Source organism: Myotis daubentonii, chromosome 18 (assembly GCF_963259705.1).
Source record: "Myotis daubentonii chromosome 18, mMyoDau2.1, whole genome shotgun sequence".
Taxonomy (NCBI): Eukaryota; Metazoa; Chordata; class Mammalia; order Chiroptera; family Vespertilionidae; genus Myotis; species Myotis daubentonii.
Window position 1 is genome coordinate 41,517,246 of NC_081857.1, and position 27,370 is coordinate 41,544,615.

Sequence of the window (27,370 nt, forward strand, 5' to 3'; positions counted from 1 at the left end):
GCCGTGAACGCGCCGGCGCTTGGCGGCTCCGCAGGTGAAGCGTGCGGCGTGGGTCCCGGCTGGGCACGGACCGCCCCGGGCTGCTGCTCGCGCGGGAAGCCTGCGGGGAGCGAGTTGGGGAGCACCCGGCCCGACGCCGACGCTCTCGCCGGGTGAGGGTCTGCTGCTGGTCGGGGAGCAGGAGAGGAAGCGGTGGGGCTGCCCAGGAACAGCGATTCCCACCCGATCCTTGTTGAGGAGGCGGGACGTCAGGTGCCACAGCCTCGCCCTGGGGCCCGCGGCGCCGCCAGGTGCCCTGTTGGTTTCCCTCTTCGTGCGCATCGCTAGGCGTCGGGTGTCCTCGGGTAGCTGACACCTGTCTCTCTTGTCCGTTTGTCCCGCAGGCGCCCTCCCCCCTGGGCTTTGACATGCTGTACCTGGTCGGCTTGGGCCTGGGAGACGCCAGGGACATCACGGTCAAGGGCCTGGAAGTGGTGAGGCGCTGCAGCCGCGTGTACCTGGAAGCCTACACCTCGGTGCTGACCGTAGGCAAGGAAGCCCTGGTAGGTGCCAGCCTGCGGGGAAGGCCGCTGCCCCGCACCCACTGCATCACAGCACCGAGCGGAACCGGCTCCCCCAGGGTGTGGGGAGAGTGGGATTGTGCACCAGTCCAGTGGCCTGGAAATGAAAGGGCGTCTTGTCGGACTTCGCAAGTCTGATTTTGTGGCTTTCTCCAGTAAATAGGAAGGGGAGGTTATTTTCACCCTCGGGGATGGTTCTCAGAATCCCTTATTTCAGGAGATCGCCAAGAAATCCTTTCTGAGAGGAGGGCGCGTGAGGGGCCCATCCAGCCTTCATGGGCTGGTTACCTATTCAGAAACCAGGCTGAGAGCCGCCCCCGCCAAGGATGTCCCTAGGGGATGGTGATTGCCTTTCCGCCTGTGTCCATCCAGAGAGGTCTTCTCACCTTTAAACAGCCAGCTCCCATCCCAGTAAGGCTTGTCCCCAAACACCTGTGGGTGTTGAGTCATCCTGGTGTACAGCCGGCCGTCATTAAGGGCTCCTTGAATTTTGGAGGAGGGAGTGAGTTCAGGCTCATCGTCAAACTCCAAGTGCGATGTAAATGAAGATGCACAGGTCGGTGAGCAGGTTATCGGAGGGAGGAGGGAATTTTACAATTGTCCAGTCTAGCAAGTCTTCCAAACAAAAGGCTTCCCTAGAAAGTTTCAGGTCTTCTATCCTCTCAGAACCACAGCCTCACGGGCAGCATTATTTCTCTATTCCCTAGTGTTCAAGCTTAAACTAGAGATGGAGAATCTGATTTGGGTGTATACATCTTGAATTTCTTTAGGCAATTTCTGTGGATAAATATATGCCTTTGGTATAAGGTACCTGCGTGCATGATACAGAGACGTAGGCTATGATGTTTGTTTGCAAGTGGCTCATGATATATCTGTATTTTACCCAGGAAGACATCAACACTAATAAAAGAGAAAAATGGTAATTGGCGTACGACGATACCCTTTTCATTGGCTAATCAGGGCTATATGCAAATTAACTGCCAAGATTGGCAGTTAACTGCCAACTAAGATTGGCAGTTAACTGTCAACAAGATGGCGGTTAATTTGCATATGTAGGCACAATGCAGGGAGGTGAAAGGGAAAGCAGGAAGAAGCCCCCTGCCACTGACAGTGATCGGAAACCCAGGGGGGAGCTAAGAGCTGGGGGGCAGGGCAAAGGCGGCCCTGGGGCCGCCTTTGCCCTGCCCCCCAGCCATGATCGGAGAATCAGGTGCCTTTTCCGACCTGGCCAGTGATAGCAGGAAGTAGGGGTGGAGCCAGCGATGGGAGCTGGGCACGGTCGAAGCTGGCAGTCCCAGGAGCTAGGGGCCCCTTGCCTGGGCCTAAAGCGAAGCCCACGATCGCGGGGCCGCTGCAGCTGTGGGTCCCCGCTGCCTGGGCCGAACGCCTAGGCCAGAGGCGTCAGGCCTGGGCAAGGGGCCAATCCTGCGATTGGAGGGTGATGGGGGTCAATGCCTGAGGGCTCCCAGTATGTGAGAGGGGGCAGGCTGGGCTGAGGGACACTCCCCCCCCCCCCCCCCACACACACACCCAGTGCACGAATTTCGTGCACCGGGCCCCTAGTAAATAATAATGGACGATTTAAGGAGCAGTGCATGATGGCAGTGGGAGGGGGAAACTGTAAAATTATATTGCTGGGAAAAACTCACATGATCTTATTTAAGTCCACATGCTTGCTTTTGCCAACTTGGTAGGAGAAGCTGTCTCATGTTAAATAACTAAGTTGTTCATTACAATTGAGTAGATCAGTGGTTCTCAACCTTCCAGCCCTTTAAATACGGTTCCTCATGTTGTGAACCAACCATAAAATTATTTTCTTTGCTCCTTCATAACTGTCATGTTGCTACTGTTATGAATCGTCATGTAAATATCTGATATGCAGGATGGTCTTAGGCGACCCCTGTGAAAGGGTCGTTCGACCACCAAAGGGGTCGCGACCCACAGGTTGAGAACTGCTGGAGTAGATGTTGCTTTGTGCTGTGATGGTCAGGGCAGACTGCGGAGTAGTGGAATTTGAGCTTTGTTTCAAAACAGTGCACTCCTGGTCTTTCTGTTTTGTTTTTAGTCACATTGACCTCATGGTCCAGCTAGAAAATGGTCATATTTCTGCAGCTCTGCAGGGTCAGTGGAGGAAGCTGTGCCTCCGTCCTCCTGGCCAAAGGGCACTAACTTGGGGGCCCCAGCTCCCTGCACAGAGCGGAGCTCACGGAACTCCGCCCGGCCGGGCCCGGTTGGTGCCTGTGAAGCTGTGCAGTCGGCTGAGGTTCGGAGCCCCAGGCAGGCACGCAGCTTCCCTGTGCTCTTCTTATCTGTAAAGGGATAAAGAATAGTGCCACCCCCACTGTGGTAAAGTTTCAATGCACTCCTGTACTACAGACGTTTTCAGAACAGTGCCTGACCGCAGGGTGAGCCCAATGTACCAGTAAATGGATTATTACACATATTGTTATTGTAGATGAGATTTAATAAGAGGATGAACAAGAGCATTTCTTGCTGAAGAAAATATAATCGTGAGCCAGAGTGTGGAGGAGAAAAGCCCAGTGTTCGCTATGTCCGTTCTTGGGCATAACTAAACTATCTTCCGTCTCCTCCCGGTGTCTCTGCTCCCTCTCTTCCTTCCGATCCCACTTCCCCTGGATGCCAGCTCACTCTCTCCTGGTCCGTCGAAATGCTGTGCATGGACATTGGAGGGACAGAGAAAAGGACAGCGAAGGACTTTGCACTGAGAATACCGAGGCCATCAGCTATGACCTCTATTCCCTTCTTCCCCGTGTGTCCTTCCCCTAAATCTGAATCTTAGAAAATGACTTAAACGATGAGGTTCTGGTCCCTGTTCAAAAGTAACTCCATCTAGATGTGTGTGGTGACGGCGAAAGTAAAGAACATTTTTCATCCATAAAACCATCGTCGTCCCTGGAAACCTCCGGAACATTATCTCTAAGAATGGCAGAGGAGAGGGCCTTCCTTTCACATTTGAGAAACAGACCCTGGTCAAGCATTAGGAATACTTATCGGTCCCTGTGGAATGATAGCCTTCCTCCTGAGTTGACATCAGGGGATAAGCTCTCGGAGCACTTCGCGTGGAGGCTTCCTGTACGTTCCGAGTTCTCTTCTCCCCTCCCCCTCTTCCTTTCTTAGCAGGAACTAGGACAAACAGTTTTAAATGAGTCTTTCCCGCAATTAGATAGGAATGTTTGCTGCTTCTGTAAACAACTAAATCTTCATTTTCTCTCATTTCTCATTGGTGTGACCTTTATTTTAGCCAAGGTCCCCTAGATTTTCCCATGGAAAATTTAACAAAACCCAAACTGCCTTGTACGTTTATAATTATTGTTTAATACAGTTCTGTATTACTGTGTTTCTGAAGGAAGGCTCAGGCATACGTACAGATTCTCTGTTTACCCTCCAATGTTCTGCCTGGTGTACTCGATCCAGATTTAGAGGTAGATTTAAAATGCAAAAAGCCCCAGATGTTAGGAGGTCTGCCTCCTCTGGGGATATTAAGAAAGCCCCAAAGACAGAGTTTAATTACAACATGATATAGGCCGCTAGCTCAGTGATGAGTTGTATTCAATGGTCTGTTTGGATAATTGCCAAAATCATCCACACCAGCCCAGACAAAGATTGGTGCGCGTGTGTTGAGATGGTCACCTGCTGTCTCATTTTGATACTGGACTTAACATCCACAGGAAGAGTTCTACGGAAGGAAATTGATTCTCGCTGACAGAGAAGAAGTGGAGCAAGAAGCAGATAACATTTTAAAGGATGCTGATGTCAGCGATGTCGCCTTCCTTGTGGTTGGCGATCCATTTGGGTAAGTTGAAGCAGGTATTAGCATTTTAATTGCATTTCCTTTTTTTTTTTAAATCAATAAGGATCATTTTGTTACATTGAAAACCTTTCACCTGCCAGGTTTTGATGGGGGACTCTGTTTGCATGGGCTCTGTCTAAAATCTTATAGTTTGAGCCCTAACTGGTTTGGCTCAGTGGACAGAGCCTCGGCCTGCGGACTGAAGGGTCCCGGGTTCGATTCTGGTCAAGGGCATGTACCTTGGTTGTGGGCACATCCCCAGTAGGAAGTGTGCAGGAGGCAGCTGAATCAATGTTTCTCTCTTATGGATATTTCTAACTATCCCTCTTCTTTCCTCTCTCTAAAAAAATCAATAAAATATTTAAAAAAACACACACGTATAGTTTGAACTTTCATCTCTGATGTAGATGAAGAAAGGGTGTGCTCCTATGCAAAGGGGTGTGTACCATTGCTTCTGCTGTTCTTTTAGGCGGTCACTCAGGCCAGGGATGTAGCTAGTGTATCACCATTAAATAAGCTGGTTACGTTATCAAGCGTCCTACCTGCTCTTTGTTTCACAGGTAAATTGCAAGCATCGCTGCTTCCTTTGTCTAGGCCTTTTCCTTTCTAATTATCTCATATTTCACAATATTGCTGTCCCTTTACTTGCCTTGAATCCAGCATCTATCAAGCTCAGGTTTCAATTTCTCAGGCCCAAGGGGAGCCCTGTCCCTCCCCATGACTAAGAAGATGGGCTTCCCCTTGTCTGTCGGGCATCATTAATCTCTGATGTCAAGTCGGACAGAAGAGTTCTTTGTCTCCAGCTGGTGACCCAAGATTTATGTCGCACGTTTAAGGAACATAAGGATCATCTAATCACCGTGAGCCCACCACCAAGGATGTTTTTCAAAAGAATGGAGTTATGGTGTGCATGTGTCTGTCAGAAAGGAAGTGATTTATATCCACGTGACGTGCCAGGGATTGGCTGTCATCATTAGACTTGGCTCCTTGCAGACGTACCGTACAGCAGCGCCAGCCCTGCTCACGTGCCACCTCTTCCATGAATCCTCCCCTATTTCATTCAGGAGTAAGTGCCCCCTCTCTCTTTTTGGACTCTTGGGCAATTAATTTGTCCTGTGTCAGTGGCGGGCCAGGTATAATCCTGGATTCAGATTTACGTAATAATCGCTGCACTCTGGTTATTTTTCATTCACCCACTGGATTGCTATTGGGATATAATAGTTGGGGACACAGTGGTTGGAGACAGGACGGGAGGGGATGCGTTCGTTTTACTTGGGCCTTGAAGAATTAGCATTTGGGTGGATGATCTGGGCAAACCAGGAAGGGAATACAGAATGCAGCAAGGCACCGAAATGTCTCTTTGTGGATGACAGCAGGAAACGTCCTTTGTTTACATTTTCAGCCCCTTACCCCTTATTTGGTTAAAAAATTTTTAAAAAAGGGAAAATTGTCCAATCTTAAATTCTTTTAAAAATATTTTTCAACTGTAGTAAATTAATATATAACATAAATGATCACATGATTTTTTTATCCTTTGTGGGTGCCTTTTCCCTCATGGCATCCACATGCAAAAATACACCTTTCTTCACCTGTTCCCGTGCGCCCTCAGGTAGGTCAGTGGGTGTTTCCACCTCATGTGATGCATTCAGACAGTGCTTGGCACCTCCTAACTGCCCAGTAAGCGTCTGCATTATTATCAGTAGCCCATTGGTTTCTCCAATGTAATTAAAGCCTGCCACATGGGGATTAATGTATAGGGTTCTTCTCTCCTCCCACTTTCCCATCCCCACATGTTAGAGTATTTTCTCTTGGTAGACTAGAGGCCCAATGCACAAAATTCATGCAAGAGGCACGGGCCTCACAGCCCTGGCTTCATCCGGGAGGTCGTCCAGAAGGTCGTTCAGTTGTCCGGTCTAATTAGTATATTACGCTTTTATTATTATAGATTCCCTAAGGTAGGTTTAAAATACCAAGAAAGAAAAAAAGGTCAAAAGTTTTAAACATGGACATTTTCAAGCGTATCGTGTCAAATTAGTTTTCCAAAGGATGGTGCCAGTTTATAGCTTCTGGGAGTTCATGAGAGTATCATTTTTACCAGCTCATTGCAAATATTAGTGAATTTCCCGGTCACCAGCCATACTTCTCTCAAACGTGTCTGCAAACTAAGGTTACCATCAAATAAAATTTACCATAAGCATACCAAGTCCTACACATTCAAATTGGTCGTCGTGATGTTCATTATTTTATTGATGCCGTTGATCAAAACATTCTTGGATCTCCTCTTAAACTTGCCTTCCTAGCAATTCCAAGGAACAAGCACATGAAGACACATTTATTACCATTTCTGGGCATGTGACTACCCACAGTCGTGTGTGTGTGTGTGTGTGTGTGTGTGTGTGTGTGTGTGTGTGTGATTGTGACAGAGCCACGTGCCCAGAAATATTAATGTTTGTCTTTGCGCGCGCACGCACACACACACACTTTTCCAGCCACCATAAATGAAGCAACTTTTTCCAAGCCCTGGCGTGGACGGAGTGCTTAGTATACTGGTTCGAGCCCATGTCTCAAACCGGTTTTTTTCCTTCTCATGAAAGCAATATAATCTAGATAATCGTGATGATAAAATACCGGTTTTCGTCACATTTTTATAGCGGAAATTGGGGGGGGGGCGCTTATTTAATCACATTCATGTCAGTTCCACAGAATCAAAGCCCTTTGCCAGGTCATTAAGTCTTCTAGCACCCCAGCCGCATCTGGTCATTTTAAATGAACTCGTGATAGAGAGAGATACGGTTTTAAGCCAGATTTCCTTTCCGCTCATCTATTTAAATCACTCACCAAAGTCCATAATTTAGTCTTCCTTCATCTAGTGATAAGTCGTGAAATTCTGTTGGCTGTGCTCTTAAGAACATGTTTTTTACAACTGCCATCCGTGTCATTTTTTAAAAGCCTGCTCTAAATCAAATTGATGGTTGATTTTCATACTAGTTTTTATTGTATGTGGATGATTAAAAACAGGCCTCCCTGGGGGGCATTCGTTCATCTGCTTGAGACGGCCTCCTGGGGTGCCAGCCCTTGATCTTCCTACTTGGTATGCGTTGTCCCAGCGTCTCCAACATGCTAATGCTGCCAGCCCAGCAGGCCTGGGCTTTCAAGGGGAAAGGCCTCTTTAGTAATGCGGTCTGAATCCATGTGGCATGTTTCAGAGTCTCTGCATTTACATTTATATACAGGGCGGGCAAAAGCAGGCCTACAGTGGTGAGTACACAAAACAGAGTTTATTCTGGCATTGTTATTTATTATTACAGTTGTTTGTATTACAGCTGTACACCTACATTTGCCCACCCCTGTATATTCTCTCTTCACCACAATTGACCTAATTATAAGCATTAGATTCAGCTCAAAAAAGGAAAGGCAACAGGCAGAATGTTCACACACATACTAATTAGGATAACAGTTATATATAACGTGACTGTCGGACGGGGGTGAAATCTGGCTGATTCTATCAGCTACAGCTCTATCAACTACAGCTCTGACTACAACCACAAACATCAACGGGCTACGCAAACGTTCTGTATATCCTGCCACCCTGGATTTCAAGTACAAAACACACCCCTCAGAATAGAGCAGAGACCAAGAAATAGCTCTGTCTCTGCCACAGTTTGGGCCCTGACGCTGGAAAGTTTGGGAGTCGCTGCTCCGGAGTTCAGCTGCTGGGACCCGTCCACAGGTGTCTGTGCAGGTGTCCACGGGACAGAAGCTCAAGGCAAACTGTCCGGTTCCCTGGAGCTGCCCAGGCTGCTTGACTCGTGTTACAGGTGTAGGTCAGCCTCGCGAAGGGCGTGTGTAGCTTACCCTGTTCCTGCCGAAAGCCCGGGAACTGAGGAAGAGCAGTGCCCTCGTCCCTCGGGTTGTCGTGACGCATGAAATATTACGGCTTTGCTGTCTTAGAAAGTCAGTTGGTTCCTTGACCCCAGCCGGTCTGTTCTCATCCCAGGGCCACGACGCACAGCGATCTGATTCTGAGGGCCACCAGCCTGGGCATCCCATACCGAGTCATCCACAACGCCTCCATCCTGAACGCCGTGGGCTGCTGCGGTCTACAGGTAACCACGGAGGAAGTGGTTTTTAAAAAAAGTGTCATTTTTCTACAATTATTATATTTCATGGACTATAAGATGTTATTATTTTATGCTACATTTGTGTGTACTCAGTTTTTTAATACTAAAACTTTTTATACTGTTTTTCTATAACTTAGGCTTTCCCCCACCCCCCTTGGAGTAGACCATTGAAATTAACTAGAGGAAGGTTTTAATCTTACATTAATATGGGCCTACCTCAGAAGTAAATATCATCTAATTAAAGGGGCTCAGGACTCCAAAAGCCTCCACCTTCACCCCAATGCCTTGCTGCCTTGCGGAGCCCACTCTTTGCACGCAGTGTTCCTTTCCGTGCCATCAGGGCCCGGTGCTGCAGCATTTCTTAAAAGAATCTATAAAAGAGTCCAAAGCCACCAATAGTAAGCTTTTAAGCCAATTTTGTGGATATTAATGTGTAAAGTTAGTTATTTTTAACCCAACAATCTTGGTTCTTAGGAGTTTCTTGTTACATGTTATCTTGTCCTTTTCTTGGAATGACCAGAGTAGCTGTATGTGTTCACTGTCACAAACGAGTACCTTACAGGTGATAAACACGGGGGCGGGGCTCCAGGTTCTCCTGGCCTGTCTCTCAAAACACCCACAGGGCTGCGGCCTTGCAAGTGGCTGGTGCTTGGAGATGTTATTGACCTGAATTTCATGCTTAGCTTTGTCGTATTGGCTTTGGGGTGGTAACATCGCTGTCTGAATCCAGTTCCCTTTTGGAAAAGAAATACTGCTTTCAAAAGAAGTGATTTTAGGATGAAATCACATAATACAAACAGCATTGTGATTATTAGTAATGCGCATCGTTAAAATAGCATGAAGTGGTAGGATTTCTTCCTTTGCATGCTTCTGCTGGCAGAGTGGGCAGGTTTGATAAACTAACTGGCCTTTGCCATCTCTACTGTAGATGAGTCTTTGAAATGTTATGTAGACAAGTGCGGGCACTGGTAGGAGCAGTTGGCATCGCTCGTACTCACTGATGGGCTCTGAGTTACCTTAAGTGCGCCGGAAAAAGAGCCTGGGGTCACAGTGGCTTGCTCAACGGGACGTTGCTCGCTGTGCAGGCAGCCAGAGAATGAATGGGGTGGAGAACGCCGCGTTCACTTTGAGAAAGGGATCAAGAGTAGTGCAGAAAATAACACAGTGCCCGTAATGTGGCGTTGACTATCTCTGTAATTACAATAACACATTTTAACGATAAAAAAACACAAACCTGCGTTTTCGGTTGTGGTTGACTTCAGGGCAAGGTTGTAAAATGTTCTCGTCATTATGCGGCACTTCCACTTTCTCCGGCTGTTGCGTAAGTGACCTCACTTGTTGTCATCTGTTGCTCTGTTTATGTGGTGGGTTTCTACTTGTGATAACCGGCATGTTGACCTCAGAGTGGCTCTCCCCGTTCTTCAAAAGCATTAAATGGGCTTTCTTGGTGTCCCGGGGCTGGTGTGGAAGTGACAGCCTAACCCAGCACAAAGGCTAAGCCAGGTAGTATGTGCGCCCTGCACAGTGATGTAGCCTCGGAGGGACTCGTCCAGTATGCCCTCTAGTCTGAGTCACTTCGGAATTATTTTTGACCGCCTGCTAAATAATGGGCATATGAAAAAGTTTTTCCTTCCTTTCCATTTCCACTAGAACTTTTACTATAATCCCTGTTTGAATAGCCATCATTCTCCTCCCCTTGTAGTTGTTTTTTGTTGTGGACCTGAATGTGCCATTCTCCTACTCAAACAATCCTGGTAAACCATCAGGACACAGTGCTGAGTGGTGTGTGTGTGTGTGTGTGTGTGTGTGTGTGTGCACGCTATGTCACTGACTCCACCTCCCCCTGCACTTTATCACAGTGCTATGCATGTCCTTGATATGCAACAAGTATCCGCTGAGTTGAGTTGCTTATTTATTTATGTATTTATTCCCCCCAGTTGGATCTCGTCTGTGGGATTATATGCTTTAAATTATAATCCTTTCATTTAATTCCTGTGTGGATTCGCTCGTTTGTGTGTGAGAATATAAATCTCATCATTTTCCGTCTGCGTAGTCGTTCGGTTTTATGTACCTCGTGTGCGGCCCTGTGCAGTCTTCCCAGTGTCAGCAAAAGTCCGCGTGGTGTCAATGCTCAGCAGATGCATGAGGGTTAGAAAACCAACTCCCAGACCAGGATTCCGTACGGAAAACTAGTAACTCGCCATTATGTGGTTTAGTGGCGCTTTTTGACAAGTCTGCTAGCTCAGCTTTCTTTCATTTTACAGACTTAACTGATCAGATTTTAAAAGCACAGACATGTAAGAGATACGTGTGAGGCTTAATAGTGGTCTTAGCAAGTTAAATTTACTAATTTCGCCATTTGCAGAGAAGATATTTTTTAACTTAAAAGTGACAAAATATTTTTACTTGAATGTAAAATAATGAAAGCGTTAAAGCCTAATTATAAAATGGAGTTTGCAAAGCATCTGTGCTTTGGAAATGACGGGACTACTGGTGGCAGCGAGACGAGTTAGAAAACTATTAACGTCTTTCAGGCAAGTGGTGTTGAGGGCTCTCAGGGAAGAAAAATCAAGTCAGTTTCTAGGTACATTGCTGAGTGGGAATGGACAGGAGTGGACATTGTAGAGCTGGAACGGACGGGTTGGTTGCAGCGGTTCTCAACCTGTGGGTCACGACCCCTTTGGCGGTCGAATGACCCTTTCACAGGGGTCGCCTAAGACCATCCTGCAGATCAGATATTTACATGACGATTCATCACAGTAGCAACATGACAGTTATGAAGGAACAACGAAAATAATTTTATGGTTGGGTCACAACATGAGGAACTGTATTTAAAGGGCCAGAAGGATGAGAACCACTGGTTTATGGTAAGATGTCATAAGGTAGAGATACTTGTTAGAGGCAAGTCAGGCAATAGTTATTTTTAGGTAAGTTGCCCAATGCCATGGTAAATATTGCCCAAGATTTCCTACCTCTGTCCCCTTGTCCCTGCCAGCTCAGCCTTCCCCAGTGCGCAGTTGCCACAGCCTGAGTCTTACCCTTCCTCCATCCCACTGACACCCTCTCTGCAGAAGCCCCAACAGGTGCTCCGTCAGAGGGAAGTGCTGCCCTGACAGCGCTCACACGGTTTTATATGTAATGAAACGGCTCATTCTGGGTTGAGTTTTTGTCTTCAATAGACAAATCCATTATCCAACATCAAGTTAGATAAACTGCTTTCTGAGTAACTTACTCCAGGTTAAAACAAACAGACAAAAGCGTGCGTTGATCTACTGTAGAAGCCAGCTCTGGTTATGGCCTTCACGCCTAGCTTTGGGTCAGCAGTGTGGGGGGGAGATGGTCACGGCCCAGAGGCCCCTATCAGCCGGGCACCCCGGTCCTGCAGCCGCGGTTCTCGTCACTGCGATGTTGCCGCAGCTGCTTTTCAGTTGACCGGCAGGTGTTGGGTTGTGCAACACAGAGACGGGCCCTTCTGTTCTTTGAGGTACTGGCATCCAAATGGTGAAACTGTTTGCGTAAGTTCCAGGATTCATTGAAGAAGTTTGCGCCACCGCAGCCCTGGGAATGGTAACAGCCCCTAAATCAGGGTCCAGGAAGCGGCGCTGGCGGGCGGTTCCTTTAATCCCCCAGAGTCAGGCGGTCTGGAGAGAACGGTGCGGCTGGTGTCTGTGTGTGACCAGCATCTCAATGCCCGTTTCAACGCTCGGCCCCTTCTCTGTGAACGAGGCACTTATCTCCAGGCCCCTAAATACCGACACCCCTTTTGAAGTGTTTCTGATGGTTGCCTATATGCTTTTCCTGAACAATAGTTTTCCCTTACAGCAGTGGTTCTCAACCTTCCTAATGCTGCAACCCTTTAATACAGTTCTTCATGTTGTGGTGACCCCCTATTTCATTGTTACAAATTGAACATAATTAAAGCATAGTGATTAATCGCAAAACAGTATGTAATTAGATATGTGTTTTCCGATGGTTTTAGGCAACCCCTGTGAAAGGGTCGTTCGACCCCCAAAGGGGTCGCCACCCACAGGTTGAGAACCGCTGCCTTACAGAGTTTTTAATAGAGGTAAGACTTCTATTTCAGAATCTGGTCTCAGATGCCCAACATGCGCTGTAGAGTGCAAACAGCTGAACTTGTCAGAATGCAGCCACAAGCATCGTTGCTAATGGCCAGTGCGCACCAGAAGGGGCTGGAGGGAGGCGCCGGGGGCCTTACTGAAGGGCCGGGGCGGAAGGCCCTTCCTTGGACCTCGGCTCCAGCTTCTTCTTTCCTGGCTAGCCATTTGCTCCTCCTGAGCTTCGGTGGTCTCACCTGTTAGGTAAGGATAATTCCGTTCCCCAGGAACCCCGCCGCCTGCTCAGAGGTCTCTGTTGGTTTGTTTCTTACCAGATGCTTTGTGTTTCGGTATTTTTAGCGGCTGCCTAGCTGAGTCACGAACTGGTTATGAGCCTGTACCACACACAGATACGAGGCGTGTCGGCACCATGCCGGCTGCTGGGCCACGAGAACCAGTTGCCTTTTCCTTGTGGGGACAGATTTGGCCGCCACCCACCCACCCGCCTCTCAAGCCCGCTTCTCGCTTTTTATTTCGGCTCTCATCTGTGAACTGGCCCTCGGCGCACTGTCCGCGTTAATTAGGGCTGTGTGTGTTTTTTTCTAGCTGTATAAGTTCGGGGAGACGGTGTCCATTGTTTTCTGGACCGACACGTGGAGACCGGAGAGCTTCTTTGACAAAGTGAAGAAGAACAGACAGAACGGCATGCACACGCTGTGCCTGCTGGGTAAGGGCGTGGGGCCCGGAGCCACGGTCTGCGTTTCCCGTGGGTAGAAGCGGGAGGCTAGTCCCTCGGGCAGTTAGGAGGCTAGTCCCGCTCTGTACCTGACTCCTGTACTTGGTTTATGTTGGTTTATGCGTCACCTGTGGCTGCGTCCCTGCCGGGGCAGCCGTAAGTGGCCGGGACTCAGGCCTGTGGCCCTCAGGCCCTAAAGGAGTTACTGTCTTGCCCTTCCCACATGATCTGTAGTGACTTTACCTCCTCTAATGTGGTGTCCGCTGTACCCCAGGGGTCTCCTTCCCATTACCTGGTTTAGTTTATTTATTTTTTCATCTTACCCCATTTGAATTATTTTATTAACTTGTCCGGTTTCTTCCCTGCCTTCTCCCCAGTGTGAGAGGTCTGGCACAGGCAGCGGTGCAGTAAATACTATTGGAAGGTCATTGGTTGAAGGGTTTCTGTAGTTTATTTTCTCAGACTTGGTCTCATTGCCCTTTGGCACAGAAAATCTTTCACTCTTACTCGTTCCGTTCCCGCCAGAACACATTCCTTTTATTCCATCACACGGACACCTGATTCACTCTGGGTCCAGACCAGACCTTGGATGCTTCTCTCTGCATACAGTGCCCACATCCCACAACTGGCCGGGGAGCTGTGTCTCATCTCAGCTGATTGTCAGTGCCAGTCAGTTCTTTGTTAATTAAGTCACTGGTCTCATCGTTTTGTCCCTGGATGTTCCACGGGGAAAGAGACCAGGCTTACTCCCTTGTAGTTAGTACGACAGCTGGGTGATTGGAAATCGGGGTTCACGGGAGCCTGGGCGCTTGGGTGTGTTTTACAGTAGAACTGAGCGGTTTTAAACAGAACAGGGAGAGAAGAGCCTTCAGAGGCCGGCCACCCCCAAACTTCTCCATGCAGCCATAAAAGGGGGGGGCAGCAAAGTAGCTGACCTTTCGGAAGCTTTGGAGAGCAGGTAGAGGTCAGCCTGCAGGTATTTGCTGAGTGTTTGTTTCCCGGTGCTCACTGTGGCGTGGGTGGGTCCTGCCCTCGGGTTGGAACTAGCAGTTGCACACACGGAAGTTTAAAAGAACAATTTCGCTCCATTGTGTGGCGTGGCAGGAAGGACAGACTCCAGTTTTGGCTCTTGAACTCTCTTTCTAAGAGCTGCCTCTTTTCTTGGCTTTCCTGGGAAAGGACAAACAAGGCTAAACAATATATCTTTCTTGCTCGTTAACAAAAGCAGGAACAAGGTGTGAAACACAGGGTGGGGCAAAAGCAGGGTTACAGTTACTCGGATGGAAAAATAATTAATAAATAACAACACGAGAAGAAACTGTTTCGATTTCTCACAACTGTAACCCTCCTCTGCCCCACCCAGTATGAGACTCCATGGTGCCAAACCCTCCAACCGGAGAGCTCATCATGGAGTCATCTGGGGCCTCATTTAAGTTCATTTGTACTTATTGAATGACCACTATTGGGCCAAGCCTAGTACAGTGGGGCCTTGACTTACGAGTTTAATTCCTTCCATGACCGAGCTCGTAACTCAATCTACTCGTTTGTCAAATCATTAAAGTGAATGAGTGAGACACGTGATGCCGGGCTGATGTTGTGGCATTCACTGTGACGTTCGCTGCGCCAACTAGCGGTGGGGTATCTGAAGCTGGCTCGTAACCTGAATTTTAGCTTGCAACTCAAAGCAAAAAATCGGCCGAGAGACGGCTTGTATCTCGAAAAACTCGTTAGTCGGGACACTCGTAAGTCAAGGCCCCACTGTATATACCATGGTAGGCAGCCCCGGAGGATCACACGCAGATGAGTAAAGTATAGCATTCGTTGTATAGATTTTCCAAGGACAACGAGCATTCGAGGGAGATCAGCAGAGGCCTTAGGGAGGATTTGGTGCCCAGCCACTTCCCGGGGGAGGGGGGGAGTGGGCGAGCCGAGAGCATACGTATTCAGGAGGCAGGTGTGCAGTGTCTGCCCTCTGTGCCACGCTGGATCCTGGCTCTGAGCTGAGCAGAAGCTCCTGTGCCAGCGCGGAGGAGAGGAGGGACTGCGGCCTGTGTCACGACAGGGACAAATACTAGACTGGTCTGGCTTGAGATGAAACCACTTACATTCAATTTCAAAGCATTTACCTATGAAAATTCTCCCAAGCCTCTTCATTTTTTTTTTAATCCTCACTTGAGGATATTTTTTTTCTCGTTGGTTTTTTAGAGAGAAGGGAAGAGAGGTAGAAGAGGAGGGGAGAGAGAGAGAAACATCGACACGTGCCCCGACAGGGGCCGGGGATGAACCTACAACTGAGGTACGTGCCCTTGTCCAGGAATTGAACCTGCGACCCTTTGGTCTGCGGGCTGATGCTAACCGCTGAGCCAAACTGGACAGGGCAATCCTCTTTGTTTTTAAAATACAATTCTGTAGAGCATATCATTAAAAAAAAGAAAGGAAATCTTAAATTACAATCTTTACTATAGCAAATGCCAGTTTAGAAGCTCCAGGTGAATGAATGAATGAATGAATGGGTTCAATTCTGAAAAACCTTCCAGTAAGCATCCTTTCTAAGAAAAATGTTCATGCTCACTTGGGAGCCCTGAAGGGGCCATCGCAAGCCCTCCACTGCGCTCTGTTTATTGTTGCAAAAGCAAACTCTGGCTGACCTGCGTGTTGTGAGCCTGTGGAGAGGAAGCAGCTGTGGCCACTGTATTCCGAGTTCCTCTGAGGCCGGGGAGGGAGTCTGCCTTCTACCTTTTGCCAACTAGTGCAGCCGAGCGCCAGAGCACCCAGTGTGTGATGTGCGGAGCCGGGCTTCCTGGGGGTGGTCCCGGGCGGCAGCCTCCGTGGCGTCCCGGGCCTGGCCCAGGTTAATGCCAGGAAAGCCCTGATCATTTTTGACTGTTGGTATCAAAGTGTTTCTTCTTGAGTTATCAGGGCACGCCTGACCGTTCAGAGGAAGGCAGACGCCGCTTCCCGCATGCAGTCAGAATTCCCTGCTGTGTGTGTTACGTGGCACTGCGACTACGCATGCACTGCGACTGACCGAGGCAAGGACAGGAGCACACCCACTGCTCACCAGCTGGGAGAAGTGGACGCAAAGCTGCAGATTCAGAGTTAGGGGCCGCGCATGCCGGTGTTTGTCAGACTCCTCCCTGTGTCTTCTCTCCCAAGAGGAACTCGATCCCCTCAGGCTGGCCTCGGGGCCAACCTGGGTTTGTTTCCTGACTAATTCCCTGCACACAACCACAAGCTCCCATTCCCCGTGGTTCCGTTGAAAAGCGGCTCAGTACAGGCTCATGAGCTTTTTGGAAACTTGAGAAGACTGTTGCCCCAAAACTTAGGCTCACACGTAGGACGCTGGATAGGGGATCACTCACACCCAAAGATAACTGTTGTTGTTTTTACTTCCTACAGACATCAAAGTAAAGGAGCAGTCGCTGGAAAACCTAATCAAGTAAGTCCTGCTCTGGGAATGCTTTTAATCCCTTAGCAAGTCCATAGGCCCTGCTTCAGGGACATGGGTTCTAAGACTGTCGGAAACCAGCTTTCCTTACCGTTAGAATTGGACCACTTGTCATCTTACGAAGTGATAAGGCGTGTGATGGAGCGGAACCAGCAGTGGTCTTGACGGGCTCACTTGTGAGCATGTGGTCGGTGGTCGGCACCTGGCAGGCACAGGGCACTCTTTGTGGAATGAATGAATGAATGAATGAATGAATAAGGCGTCAGAAGACAGGGGTGTGAGGCCTCAGTCTGCCCGTGGTTATGGCTCTCAGGCAGGTAACTTCTGTCTGAGCCTCATTCTTCTCATGAAGGTAAGAGTGACAGTCCTTTCTCACTTAGAGACGCAGCTCTTCCCACGTGACATAGGGCTGGTGTCCCTGAGGAACCGAATTTATAACTTCATTCATTTAAAACTAATATCGGCTCAGTTATTGGAAAACTTCAGTCGATTTAGAACAACTTCAACGTGTAAATCTATCAACAGCCATGCATTTTATGAAATCTAAATGCAGAGCAAGTATTCCGAATGAAAATTTAGCATTTGGATCAAGATGTGCTATGAGCATAGACTTCGTAACAGATTTCGAAGACTCGGTACAAGATAACTCTAATAATTTTATAGGAGTGGATGTTGAAATATAACATTTTGGATACATTGGGTTAAATAAAACATTATTGAAATTGATTTTGTCCTTTTAAAACTTTCATTATTAATGTGGCTACTGGAAAATGTAAAACGATGCTTGTGGCTTGCGCTATATTTCTTTCAGACAGCTGCCTCAGGATTGTTTGAAAGTCATAAAATAATCTGTAGCAACTGTTTTGTAAGCTGCCACGCTCTGTTTTTATTCCGATCACTGAGTGAACACTGTAGGCTTCTGAGTCACACAGATGTAGACATGTCTTATTCTCCAAGATGTTCAAGTTTACTGTTTATTTTGTTAGCGAAGGAAGTGAAGAGAGGAACTTGGGGGTCAAACATGGTAATGAAAATGAACGCGATTGGACCCAATTAAGCTGAGATATAGAACAAATTGGCACTCATTTTGGATGATTTTTGCCTAAGGTGTCAGTCACTTTGAATGAAGGTAACTTTTAGGCATTTATCTTCAAGTTGCTGGACTTTCTCTTCTGCCAACATGTCAGTGAGTGTAGAGGGCACATGCAGTAGAACAGTGAGCAAAGCTTGAGGCACCGAGGAGAGACCACTGAGTCGGTGCTTTCACAGCGGCGTAAGGTGGGTGCCATCTGAGCTTCAAGCAGCCCGGTGTGGTCCCTGAGTGTACCTGGGGGTGCTGCGTTCATATGCACAATGCATTTCACGGCTAAGACCAACCACAGCCTGTGTTCTATCTCAGGGGCAGGAAGATCTACGAGCCTCCTCGCTACATGACCGTGAATCAGGCGGCCCAGCAGCTGCTGGAAGTGATTCGGAACCAGCGAGCACGAGGAGAAGAGCCAGGTACCTGGGTCCCTGATGGGCTCTCACATCTCACACTCAGATCACACTCAGATCTCACACACACACTGCTGGGCTCTCATACTCACATGCACACACATGTACACACATGCACTGCAGCCCTGCCCTGGTGAATGCTGGAGCAGCCGACGGTACACTGGCTAGATGGCCACCACGGAGGCCGGAGTCACTGCGCCTCCTGCTTGTTCTTGTCCAGTCTCAGCTGAAACCTCAGCAGCCGAGAGTTGCACTAAAAGAAAAACAATGGGGTTCTTTCTAGTAAAAGCAGTGCCACCCCAGAAAGTGGGGGTTTCTCACAAATGAACTGTAGTTACAGCACAGAACTCCACAGTGAGGTTTGTCCGGCAACAGTGTATTTATTCTCTGCTTCTCATTCTCAGCAGTGAGACCAGGGCTGGTTGTCTTCAGCACAGACACGAGAGCTTGTCCTTATATTCCTAACATCTAGACAGCGTGCAGAGCATGTAACTGTTAGTTATCAGCAGGTTTTGCTGGGGGGTTCTTAAAGGAACCCGTCAGTATGTTTCAAGGCACTGACTGCCTTTGGGCATCTGTCTCCTGGGAAAAATCTGTAAGGAGATCCCTGAGTGCAGACAATTTAGAAAAGACTTAGGTCAGATCATGTGTCCTCAATGAGCCACTCAGGAGGTTTGCGAGATTTGGGGCCCCTTTAAATGTCCCGTTGGCACTGCTGTTGCTTGACTGCCGGCAGGTTAATGCGCCTGCGGAACTGAGCGGCGGTCTCTCTCTTTCTTGCCCAGCGGTCACCGAGGAGACGCTGTGTGTGGGCCTGGCCCGGGTAGGGGCCGAAGACCAGCAGATCGCTGCGGGCACGCTGCAGCAGATGTGCTCCGTGGCGCTGGGGGGGCCGCTGCACTCCCTGGTCATCACGGGGGGCAGCCTGCACCCGCTGGAGGTGGAGATGCTGAGTCTGTTTCCCGTGCCCGAGGCCAGCTCGGGGCCTCAGAGCACCGAGGGGCCCCGCCCGTAGGCTCGCCTGCGGAGGCTCATTCCGGTCCCGGTGCTCCTGCCTGAACTGTGTGTGCCAAGGGGAACGGGGCTCCTGTTTACCCGCGAAGCGCCGCACAAGCGACCAAGAGCGAGCGGACTCCACGCTCGGTTTTCTGGGCCCCGAGTTCTCCCTCTGCCGTCAGCCGCTGCTGCTGTCCTGGCGGTTTTTCAGGATGTGAACACGTGGAGCAGACCAAGCGGGAAGCTGGAGGGTGGCACCACCCGGAGACGTTGAAAAGCAGCTTTTCGTTCTGAAGCCTGCACCAGGCGGGACCCCTTCCTCCTTCCTTAAGTCAGCTGCCTGCGTGCAGGCGCGCGGTCCCGCCTGCGGTCGCGTGAGCCTGGCAGCCGTGGGGTAAGGGCTGCAAGCCGAGGTGGGGCCTCCGCCACCCTGACTCCAGCTCACCTGCCACAGAATGACTTCCTCCCGAACCGCTGTGTCTTCCTCCACTGAATCCTGGTTACGGAGCTCAGATGTGGCTATGTTTGGGGCTTATGTAATTGATTGTTAATATAAATGTGCAGCCAGCCATGTACAGTTGCTCTCTGGTTTTAAATAGCAACTCACAGCCAAGTGGGAAACTTGCTGACCACAGAATAAAAGTTTTAAAAATTTGGGTTTGAAGACGATGGATTAGCACGATGCGTCATGTCACTCACCTGTTAGGATGCCCGATAGAGACGCAGGATTCTAAGGGCTGGGAAGGTACCTCTGCTTCGACGTGAATCTGAAGACTTTGCCTGCTTATACCCTTTTAAAACACTGACATGCCTGCGCTGGGGGGTGCCGGGTTTTGCGTTGCTTTGTCTGCAGTCCTGGGCTTAGCGGGGGCTCTTACAAGGAGGTCGGTTCTCTGGCTGCCTGAGCGGTGCCGGCCTTGGTGCATTTGCTACCGCTCTGCTTTCAGCGTGACTCCTCATCATACGTGTTCATCCGACGAGGGTGGCCTATTCATTCACACCGACATGGTAGCATGTGCTAAGCCTGAACTTCACGGCCTGTTTCCAAAGCCTGGAATACGGCTGGATGAGCTGATAGTTTGAGTGACAGCCCCACTGAAGCGCTTCCTCTCTCTTTGCCGTCCAGAACGGAAAGTACTAAGTGGCTGTCACTGCAGCTCCATCTGTCTGTCCTGCCAGCTCCTTGCTGCCATTGCTGTCTCTCTGGTCTAGGAGTGAACAGTGTGCTCACGGCCACATCGTGGGCGATGAGGTGAATGAGGGGAGGGAGAGCACTGATTTCTGAAGTTGCTCCGAGGACTGTGCACTCCGTGAGCCCCGAGGGAGCCCCTCACACTCATGCCCTGAGCACCGCGCCCCTAGAACAGCACAGGAAGGCTTCTGGGCGCAGCAGCAACAGCTCACAAGATCAGCAGTGACCTGCTGCTGGGAATAGCGTGCCTGCACCTGTGTGAGCAGAGCGGGCTGCTCCCGGGGCTGTGACAGGCCTGCGGACTTCAGGGTCAGAGGCGAGTCCCAGGGAACTCCGGGAGGGCGGCCTGCAGATGCTGGAGCCGGGTCAGAGTCCAGTGCGCAGGCGGCAGCCAGGAAGCCGGGGTGGGGGTGTTTCAAAAGGGCCTGGCAAAAGCCTCACTCAGCAGAAATTTCTCGTGCTTCCTGCCCGAGGCCGGACTATTTCTGGGGGTGGGAGTGAGGGTGGGAGTGGGAGGCCCTGGCATGGAGGTGGCATGGGGCAGGCGGGAAGCCAGACAGTCCCTCCCAGCGACTGTGTGGTCACCCGGGCAGCAAACAGGCCGGTGACCTGGGAAAGACGAAGCAGAAAGATTGCAGAGGAAGGAAGAAGGGCTATGATGGGCCTTCAGGAAATGGAGGAACCCATGCTGAAGTCCTAAGATGTGGGAAGCTCAGTGTTGTTTTTCCCTTTGCTGGTGTGAGATGCTTGCAGTCCCGCCACGGATGTGACCAGAGAGCAGGTGGCCTTTGACTAACTGCCGCTGAGGGAGGAGGGAGCCTGTCCCGGGAGCCATGGAAAAGGCAGGAGTAGGTGGGAGCAGGAGGAGCACACAGGACAGGGCCCTCCGTGTGGCAGGGATGGCGACCACCGAAGAGGCCGCTCAGAGGAGGAGGAGGAGGAGGAGTGGGGCCTGGTTTTATGAAAAAGTTTCTTTGAAAGAGAATCGCTTCTGAGTTAGAGGGGAGAAAACTGGAAGGAGATCGGAGGCTCACATCACTTAGGTCTGCACTCCCTATACGCTGAGGTCACCCGGAGAGAATGAGGGTGGGGAACCATTTGAATTCATGGAAATAAATACCAAGACATGGTCATGAGGGAAAATAGTGAGTCAGAGCCACAGTGAGGACATTCACCATGTCCAGACCACTCTTCACTGACTTGTGCCATTTCCTGGCCCAAGAATCACCCTTTGCCTCCCCAGTCCTCTAGAATCTATTCATAACCGTGAGGTTCGGCGTCTTCCCGGCTCATCCAACTGATAGGCACAATTCAGGTAGATTTTTAAACAAATTTTATTAGAAGTTTGATATAGTTGTTTATTCGTATTAAATACATCTGAGGTTAAACAAAACATACACATGAATGTCTTCAGATAACAGAAAGCGAATCTACGTTACAGGCTCATGGTACTGAACTCACTTCCGCACATGGAAACCAATTTACGACAGTCTTTGAAACTGACATTCCAGCCTCGCCTTGCACGCAAACGTTTGCTCAGAAATGTGTTCAGGCCACAGTCTTCACCAAAGGAACCAAACCCAAACTCCACCGTGGCCACCAGTCTGGAGGCCGCCCAAGACAGGAGGCCAGGTGTTGTGGGGCACTGAGACTACCAGGAAAGGATTTGGCAATGTTTCCGTCACAGTATTTGACAGAAAGGCCCATTCTGTTTACTAATCAAACTCAAACATGTTGGGGCATGATATCCCATGGGCAAAAATATCACTGAATTCGATGCTCTTAGAAGCAGTGGGCTAACTTGGCAACCGCTTGCCAGGGACACATCTAGTTCTAACAGGAATCTTCACTGAGCCTCATCAATGCAGGATGTGCAATGTATAAACAAAATTCAAATACTCAAGTTCAAAATAAAGCTGTTTCCACCAGTAGAAGGGGAAGTCACCGGGGCAGCAGCAATGTGGAGGGCGGAAATGAGGAGATACAGGGAAGCTCTTCTAAGATTTATAATCCAGAGAGGAAAAGAGGGAAACGGGGAAACTCCCAGGAGTATTTAAATCACTGCAGGTAGTGTTTATGGAGGCACCTCCAAGCTCTCTCTCGAGAAGTGTTGGGGAGTACATCTGGGGTGAATGAAACAGATGATGTGTTCTACGTGTCCTTAAAGCAATAGGAACATGGCAACTTTCCATATAACAAGGGAGACGATGTGCTTTCTCACTTGGATACAAAATCCAGGTGGCCCAGCTGGCCGGTTCCAGGCCCACCTCTGCCCAGTTCCTGCCCAGCATGCATAATAGCCCACATCTCTGTCCGTGGTTTCTGTTATGAAGGACCAGCTCACCAAGCTACTTAAAAAAGAAAGGGCCCAAGGGAATGTAAAGTCACTTCTTTGTACAAAAATGCCAAAGAGAAGCTGAGCTGAGCTGGGCTGTGCAATAAATAAACAGCATAGGACTGCTTCTGCTTGTCCCAACCCAGCCCATGGCACCCACTGTTACCTACAGTACCTACCAGCTAACCACAGCCCCTGCGCATGTGGGTGTAAATCCAGGCCCAGTTCGGGGTCTGGGGATCTGATTAAGCATAGATTACTACTGATCATGAAAGAGGGTTGGTCCTTTGAAAAGCTTACTTGGAACACGTTGGTACTTCTCAAAAAGCAACTTCCGGTACGTTCATGTCTCTTAGCCATGAGCTCGCGTCTCTCACTGGCTGTCTTCAGGCCAGTCCCTTTAGCAGCTTGCTCAGTGAGTGTCAACACTTCTTACTTTTTTTTCTTTTTAAGTGCTTCAAAGTGCTTAAAGGAGTTCTGGCTGTTCTTCTTAGCCTGCAGTTGAAGTTCAGGGGCAAAGGCAGGAATTATGCACAGGAGATGATGGGAGGATGTGTCACATGAAAAGCCCACAGCCAGAGCCGGCACAGGAACACTTTGCAAAGGTGGGAGCCCACCTTTCTGTGTCATTGCCGTTGGAATGTGGCTGAGGCTGCATCACTGAGGCTTCTGAGGTCGAAACAGTCTCCCAGGAATAAAACTTTCAGTCCACGTTCCCGAAAGGCTAATTTCCTTTTTCGCCAGAGATCCTGTGACTTGGAAAATGATTGGTTTCAGAGAGGAAGGGGGAGAGAGACATCGATTCTTGTTGTTCCGCTTATTTTTGCATGCATTGATTGACTCCTGTATGTGCCCTGACCGGGGATCGAACCTGCAACCTTGGCGTGTCTGGAAAACGCTCTAACCAACTGAGCCATCCCGCCAGGGCGAAATAATTTGTTTTGAAGATGGCGACAGAAAACAAGAACACCTTTCTCAAGGTAATGCTTTTATGAAGAATTGAAAGTAGCAGTTTAGCATTTGGGATTCAGGTAAGAGTTCAGGATTTTACCCTCCTGAATTACATCGGTTTTGTTCTGGACAACATGTAAGGCCCAATGTGTGTGGCTCTGGGAACAGCGTGCGGCGATCCCAGGCTCTGCAGCGACCGCCTGCTAGAGGAGCAAGCGGAAAGGCAGGACCTGAGGCTGAGAGGACAAGTTCCCAGAATGCACACTGAGCAGAACGAAGCAATCCTTCCACTGGCTCAGCCTTGGCAAGTTAACAGAACCCACTCATGTTAGAAGCATCCAATACACAGATGTCATCAAAAAACATTTTGTAATCAGAAACTGGCTTCACAAAGAATAAAAAAGTAAAAATATTTAATTTTATCTTCCATAAAGGATACTACAGAAATACTATTCTAAACCTCGTAATTAGGTATGAAAAGTAAGACGCTAAAACTCCATTTATAAAGTGCGTTCATTACCAAAAATGGAGGGCAAGGGCCTTTATTTACAAGGCTGTTTGTCCCACTGACAGAAAGGCAGCTACCCCGTAAGGAGGCGGCACAGGGGGGTAGAAAGCTCTTGACCTGGAGTCAGAAGGCCCAGGTTTTATTGGCTCTGCCGCTACTCATCTCTGTGACCTTGAGTGAAAGGCAGCTTTTGGGGGCTTGACATTCTCATCTGGACAATGAGAGGTAGAACAGACTGCTTCGAAGGACAGGCGCCTTAGATGTCAGATTCTGTGTGAAGCAATGAAATACTTTTGCTCATGTTAACAATCTATAAAATGGGTTATAGTAGGAAAAACATCAGCAGACTCCAGCCAATGCATCTGGGGTCAATGATTGGCTGCTTTACAAAGTGCACAGAAGTCACAGTATTTTGGTTACTGGCATCAATGCCGAGGCCTGGAAGCGAGGGAACCCCAGTGCCTCAGGCCCCTGCTGAAGACGGTGTGGGGACCGTGAGGATGGCGGTGGGGAACACGCAGCTACATTTACACGCAGCCGTCCTACGCAGGGATCGGCCAGGTAAGGGAGCTGCACAGAGCTGGGCAAGCCCTTCCTCTTGAGAGGAGAGTAGCCCTTCCTCAAAACTAGTGTGGATACTTCCGCGTGGGGAAGCTTACTTGGCAAGGCAAGCGTCCCCGGAGCTGTAGAAATTTGTCCTCCGAGAATATTTTGGTTTTTAAAATATTGGCAAAGTTGTACTAGATACTCAGAGATTCCCCCCAAAGGTCAGCCCAACAAGAGGGATATTCTGAGTGTATTTTATAACAATAATCAAGCAGTCTTCCTCAGTGAAATGGGCTACTTTAGCGATACATCTGGGTCAACAACACTGATGAGACAAAGCAGTTCCTAAGAGTGAGGAAAGGTTGCTTTTTCTCGCTGATCTCTTCCGACTGCACACACACGTTTAGAGGCACTTCATTCCAGCATAACTGTTCGTGCCACCCGACCACCTCTGGTGGCAGGCGCAAAGCAGACTTTCCCGTCACCAGTACTCCCTATTCGCTGCCTCACTGAAGGGAAAGCCACACTCGTGCCTGTCGGTTGAGGGTGTTGTTGGTGCTACTACTTGCACAAAACTTCACGAGGAACAGAGGGCTCAGCGAAAGGCAGAACTGGACCCTCAGAACGCACTCGTACCTTTTACAGGCCACTGCAGATATTCTAGATGGGAAATAGCAATATAATCACGCACAATTGGTTTCTAAGGGCGCACATCCCAAATCCCCGCCTTCGCCTGGCTGTCCTTCCTGGCATACACCTACCCCCCGAGGCCAGCCAGGCTTCTAAGTGCCGCTCCTCACACTGACGCGGGAGCAGCAGTGCCATTCTCAGGAAGTGCCCTTGTATACCTCCCCTCCGACAGCGCAACAATGGTTTCGGCTCCGCACAGTCAACCGCAGGGTTCTCAGCGCTGGCACCGCCTGGCAGTCAGGAGACTTGAAAATACTGCTCAGTCTGCAGAAAGGGGACAGTCCGCAGCCCGTGGCCGCGGGCAGCTTAGAAAGGCAGGAAGGGCGCAGTCTAGTCCTCCTAACAGCGTCGTTCATAGATCATGGGTCAGAGACAGGGAAAAGGACACACTAGAGCTTAGACAAAACCAACAGCAATGTCTGCCGCATCCGTGGGAAAGTGCTGCTTCTCAATCTACAGTTTAAACAGCCATTTCCATCCTGCAGTTTGCAACCTGCTAAGTCGCAAGGGAAGAAGCACCGTGATAGAAGGAAGTACAATGGACACGCCAACCACATCAGCATCTCATTAGACGGAATGTGTAAGTGGACTGGTCGAGCACCTGTCATCTCCGATTGCGATTCTGCTTTTCACACACAGGAACCTAGAAGTGAACTTATTTGTGAGTCCTGAGATGCAGTGTGAGGGGGCGTTCTGTTCCCACGTTTGCTTGTGCGTCCACAGTCCCGGCGTAGGAACGTCTGTGTGAGGCCCGCACAAGCAAGCCTGGCGTGTGACATCACTGGAAGGTTGGAGAAGCAGAGTGACACGTCACCATCACTGCTGTCTTCACGCCATTCATAAAATCCTGCTCCCTTCATTACCAGAACCCACAGAAAGCAGCAAGGACAGACACGGGAAAGTTTGTCACAGACACAGTAGCTGTTGTAGAAATCTGGAATCTAGCACATGTGCGGAGTAAGTCAAAACAACTCTCTAAAACAGATACATTTGCAAAGTTTTGAAAACACAGTTCACAAAATAATTTAATGTAATTATTGAATCTGATTTAAAAAGAAAAAAAAATCACCTTTTATTTTTTTTGATGAGATAAAGCAATGAACGGAAACTTTCCATATATCTAAACCTCTGCTGGAAGTTCACAGAAAGACAGACTGTACACACCGCTAACTAGAGTCTTACTTTGTGCAGATTACAGAATATCCACTTAGAAAAACACACATGACCTTAGGTGCTGGCAGACACTTTCTGAGGCGAAGGCACTTTGAAAACCCAATATGGTTTGGTTCATAAGTTTGCAAGGTACAAACAATTTTACAAACATGTGATTACACCGAAGAACGTCAGCGAGTGTGACATTACATATAAAACAGATTCCCGGCTCTCTCTCTTTTTTTAAGAACACTGGTTTTGTGGGAATGAGAGCAGCAGTTTCCAGCAGCCTCAGTGGAGACGATCCAGACAACTGCAGGCCCACAATCTGAATTTCTTACTGGCCAAGAGGAGGGGTGGCGTGAGGACATTTGAAACGAAAAAAGAAAAAGGAGAAACAAACAAAAAGCAACACCCTGGGACAAAGCCAGAATCTCAGAAATCACAATGGTGCGGAGGGGAGAGCACAGGGCCAGACCCAAGTCCAGGGGAGGGTCCGCGCCCTGGTCCCCCAGCAGTGACCGCCCGCGTAGTGCTGACCGGGCGTGCTGGTCTATCTGGGGCTGGCGCTGTAGTGACGACCTGTCTCGGAAAGCTGGGTACAACGTTCGGGATTGTACAGTACCAGGAAAACGCGGTCCCCAAAGCAGCAGTTTTTCGCTCCTTACATGGCTGCGAAGTCGATCTGTACGTAAAGCTGTCTCACTCCGGCCTGAAAAGTTAAAAGAAAATCAGAAAGTCAAACGAGCCAGTAACAAACTATATAGTTCAG

General features: G+C 49.2%; 2 protein-coding genes across 4 annotated transcripts in view; one reads left to right on the plus strand and one right to left on the minus strand.

Moving 5' to 3' along the window:
* The first annotated feature begins 11 nt into the window (after positions 1-11).
* Positions 12-19,878, plus strand: DPH5 (diphthamide biosynthesis 5). 2 transcript variants are annotated; one of them, XM_059675184.1, is made up of 8 exons: positions 12-152; positions 384-542; positions 4,250-4,374; positions 8,369-8,477; positions 13,154-13,274; positions 16,683-16,722; positions 18,131-18,234; positions 19,014-19,878. In XM_059675184.1, exons 2-8 carry the CDS (start codon positions 408-410, stop codon positions 19,241-19,243), a joined length of 864 nt encoding a protein of 287 aa, XP_059531167.1. In that variant the 5' UTR covers positions 12-152; positions 384-407; the 3' UTR covers positions 19,244-19,878. The 2 variants fall into 2 exon arrangements, with proteins under 2 accessions (XP_059531167.1, XP_059531168.1); XM_059675185.1 differs by lacking the exon at positions 12-152 and adding an exon at positions 229-252.
* Positions 19,879-21,732: 1,854 nt separating this feature from the next.
* SLC30A7 (solute carrier family 30 member 7) overlaps positions 21,733-27,370 on the minus strand; it is a 36,038-nt gene continuing 30,400 nt past the window's right edge. For both annotated transcript variants that reach the window (XM_059675180.1, XM_059675179.1), the window contains one exon: positions 21,733-27,310. In XM_059675180.1, the coding sequence (XP_059531163.1) occupies positions 27,263-27,310 (48 nt within the window). In that variant the 3' untranslated portion in view covers positions 21,733-27,262. The remainder of the gene's footprint in view (positions 27,311-27,370) is intronic.

Excerpts from the sequence above, each read along its gene's own strand:
- DPH5 (XM_059675184.1), top strand. The coding sequence starts at position 408 with ATGCTGTACCTGGTCGGCTTGGGCCTGGGAGACGCCAGGGACATCACG. Across the intron at positions 4,375-8,368 it reads GTGGTTGGCGATCCATTTGG|GGCCACGACGCACAGCGATC; the intron begins GTAAGTTGAAGC and ends TTCTCATCCCAG. Across the intron at positions 8,478-13,153 it reads TGGGCTGCTGCGGTCTACAG|CTGTATAAGTTCGGGGAGAC; the intron begins GTAACCACGGAG and ends GTTTTTTTCTAG.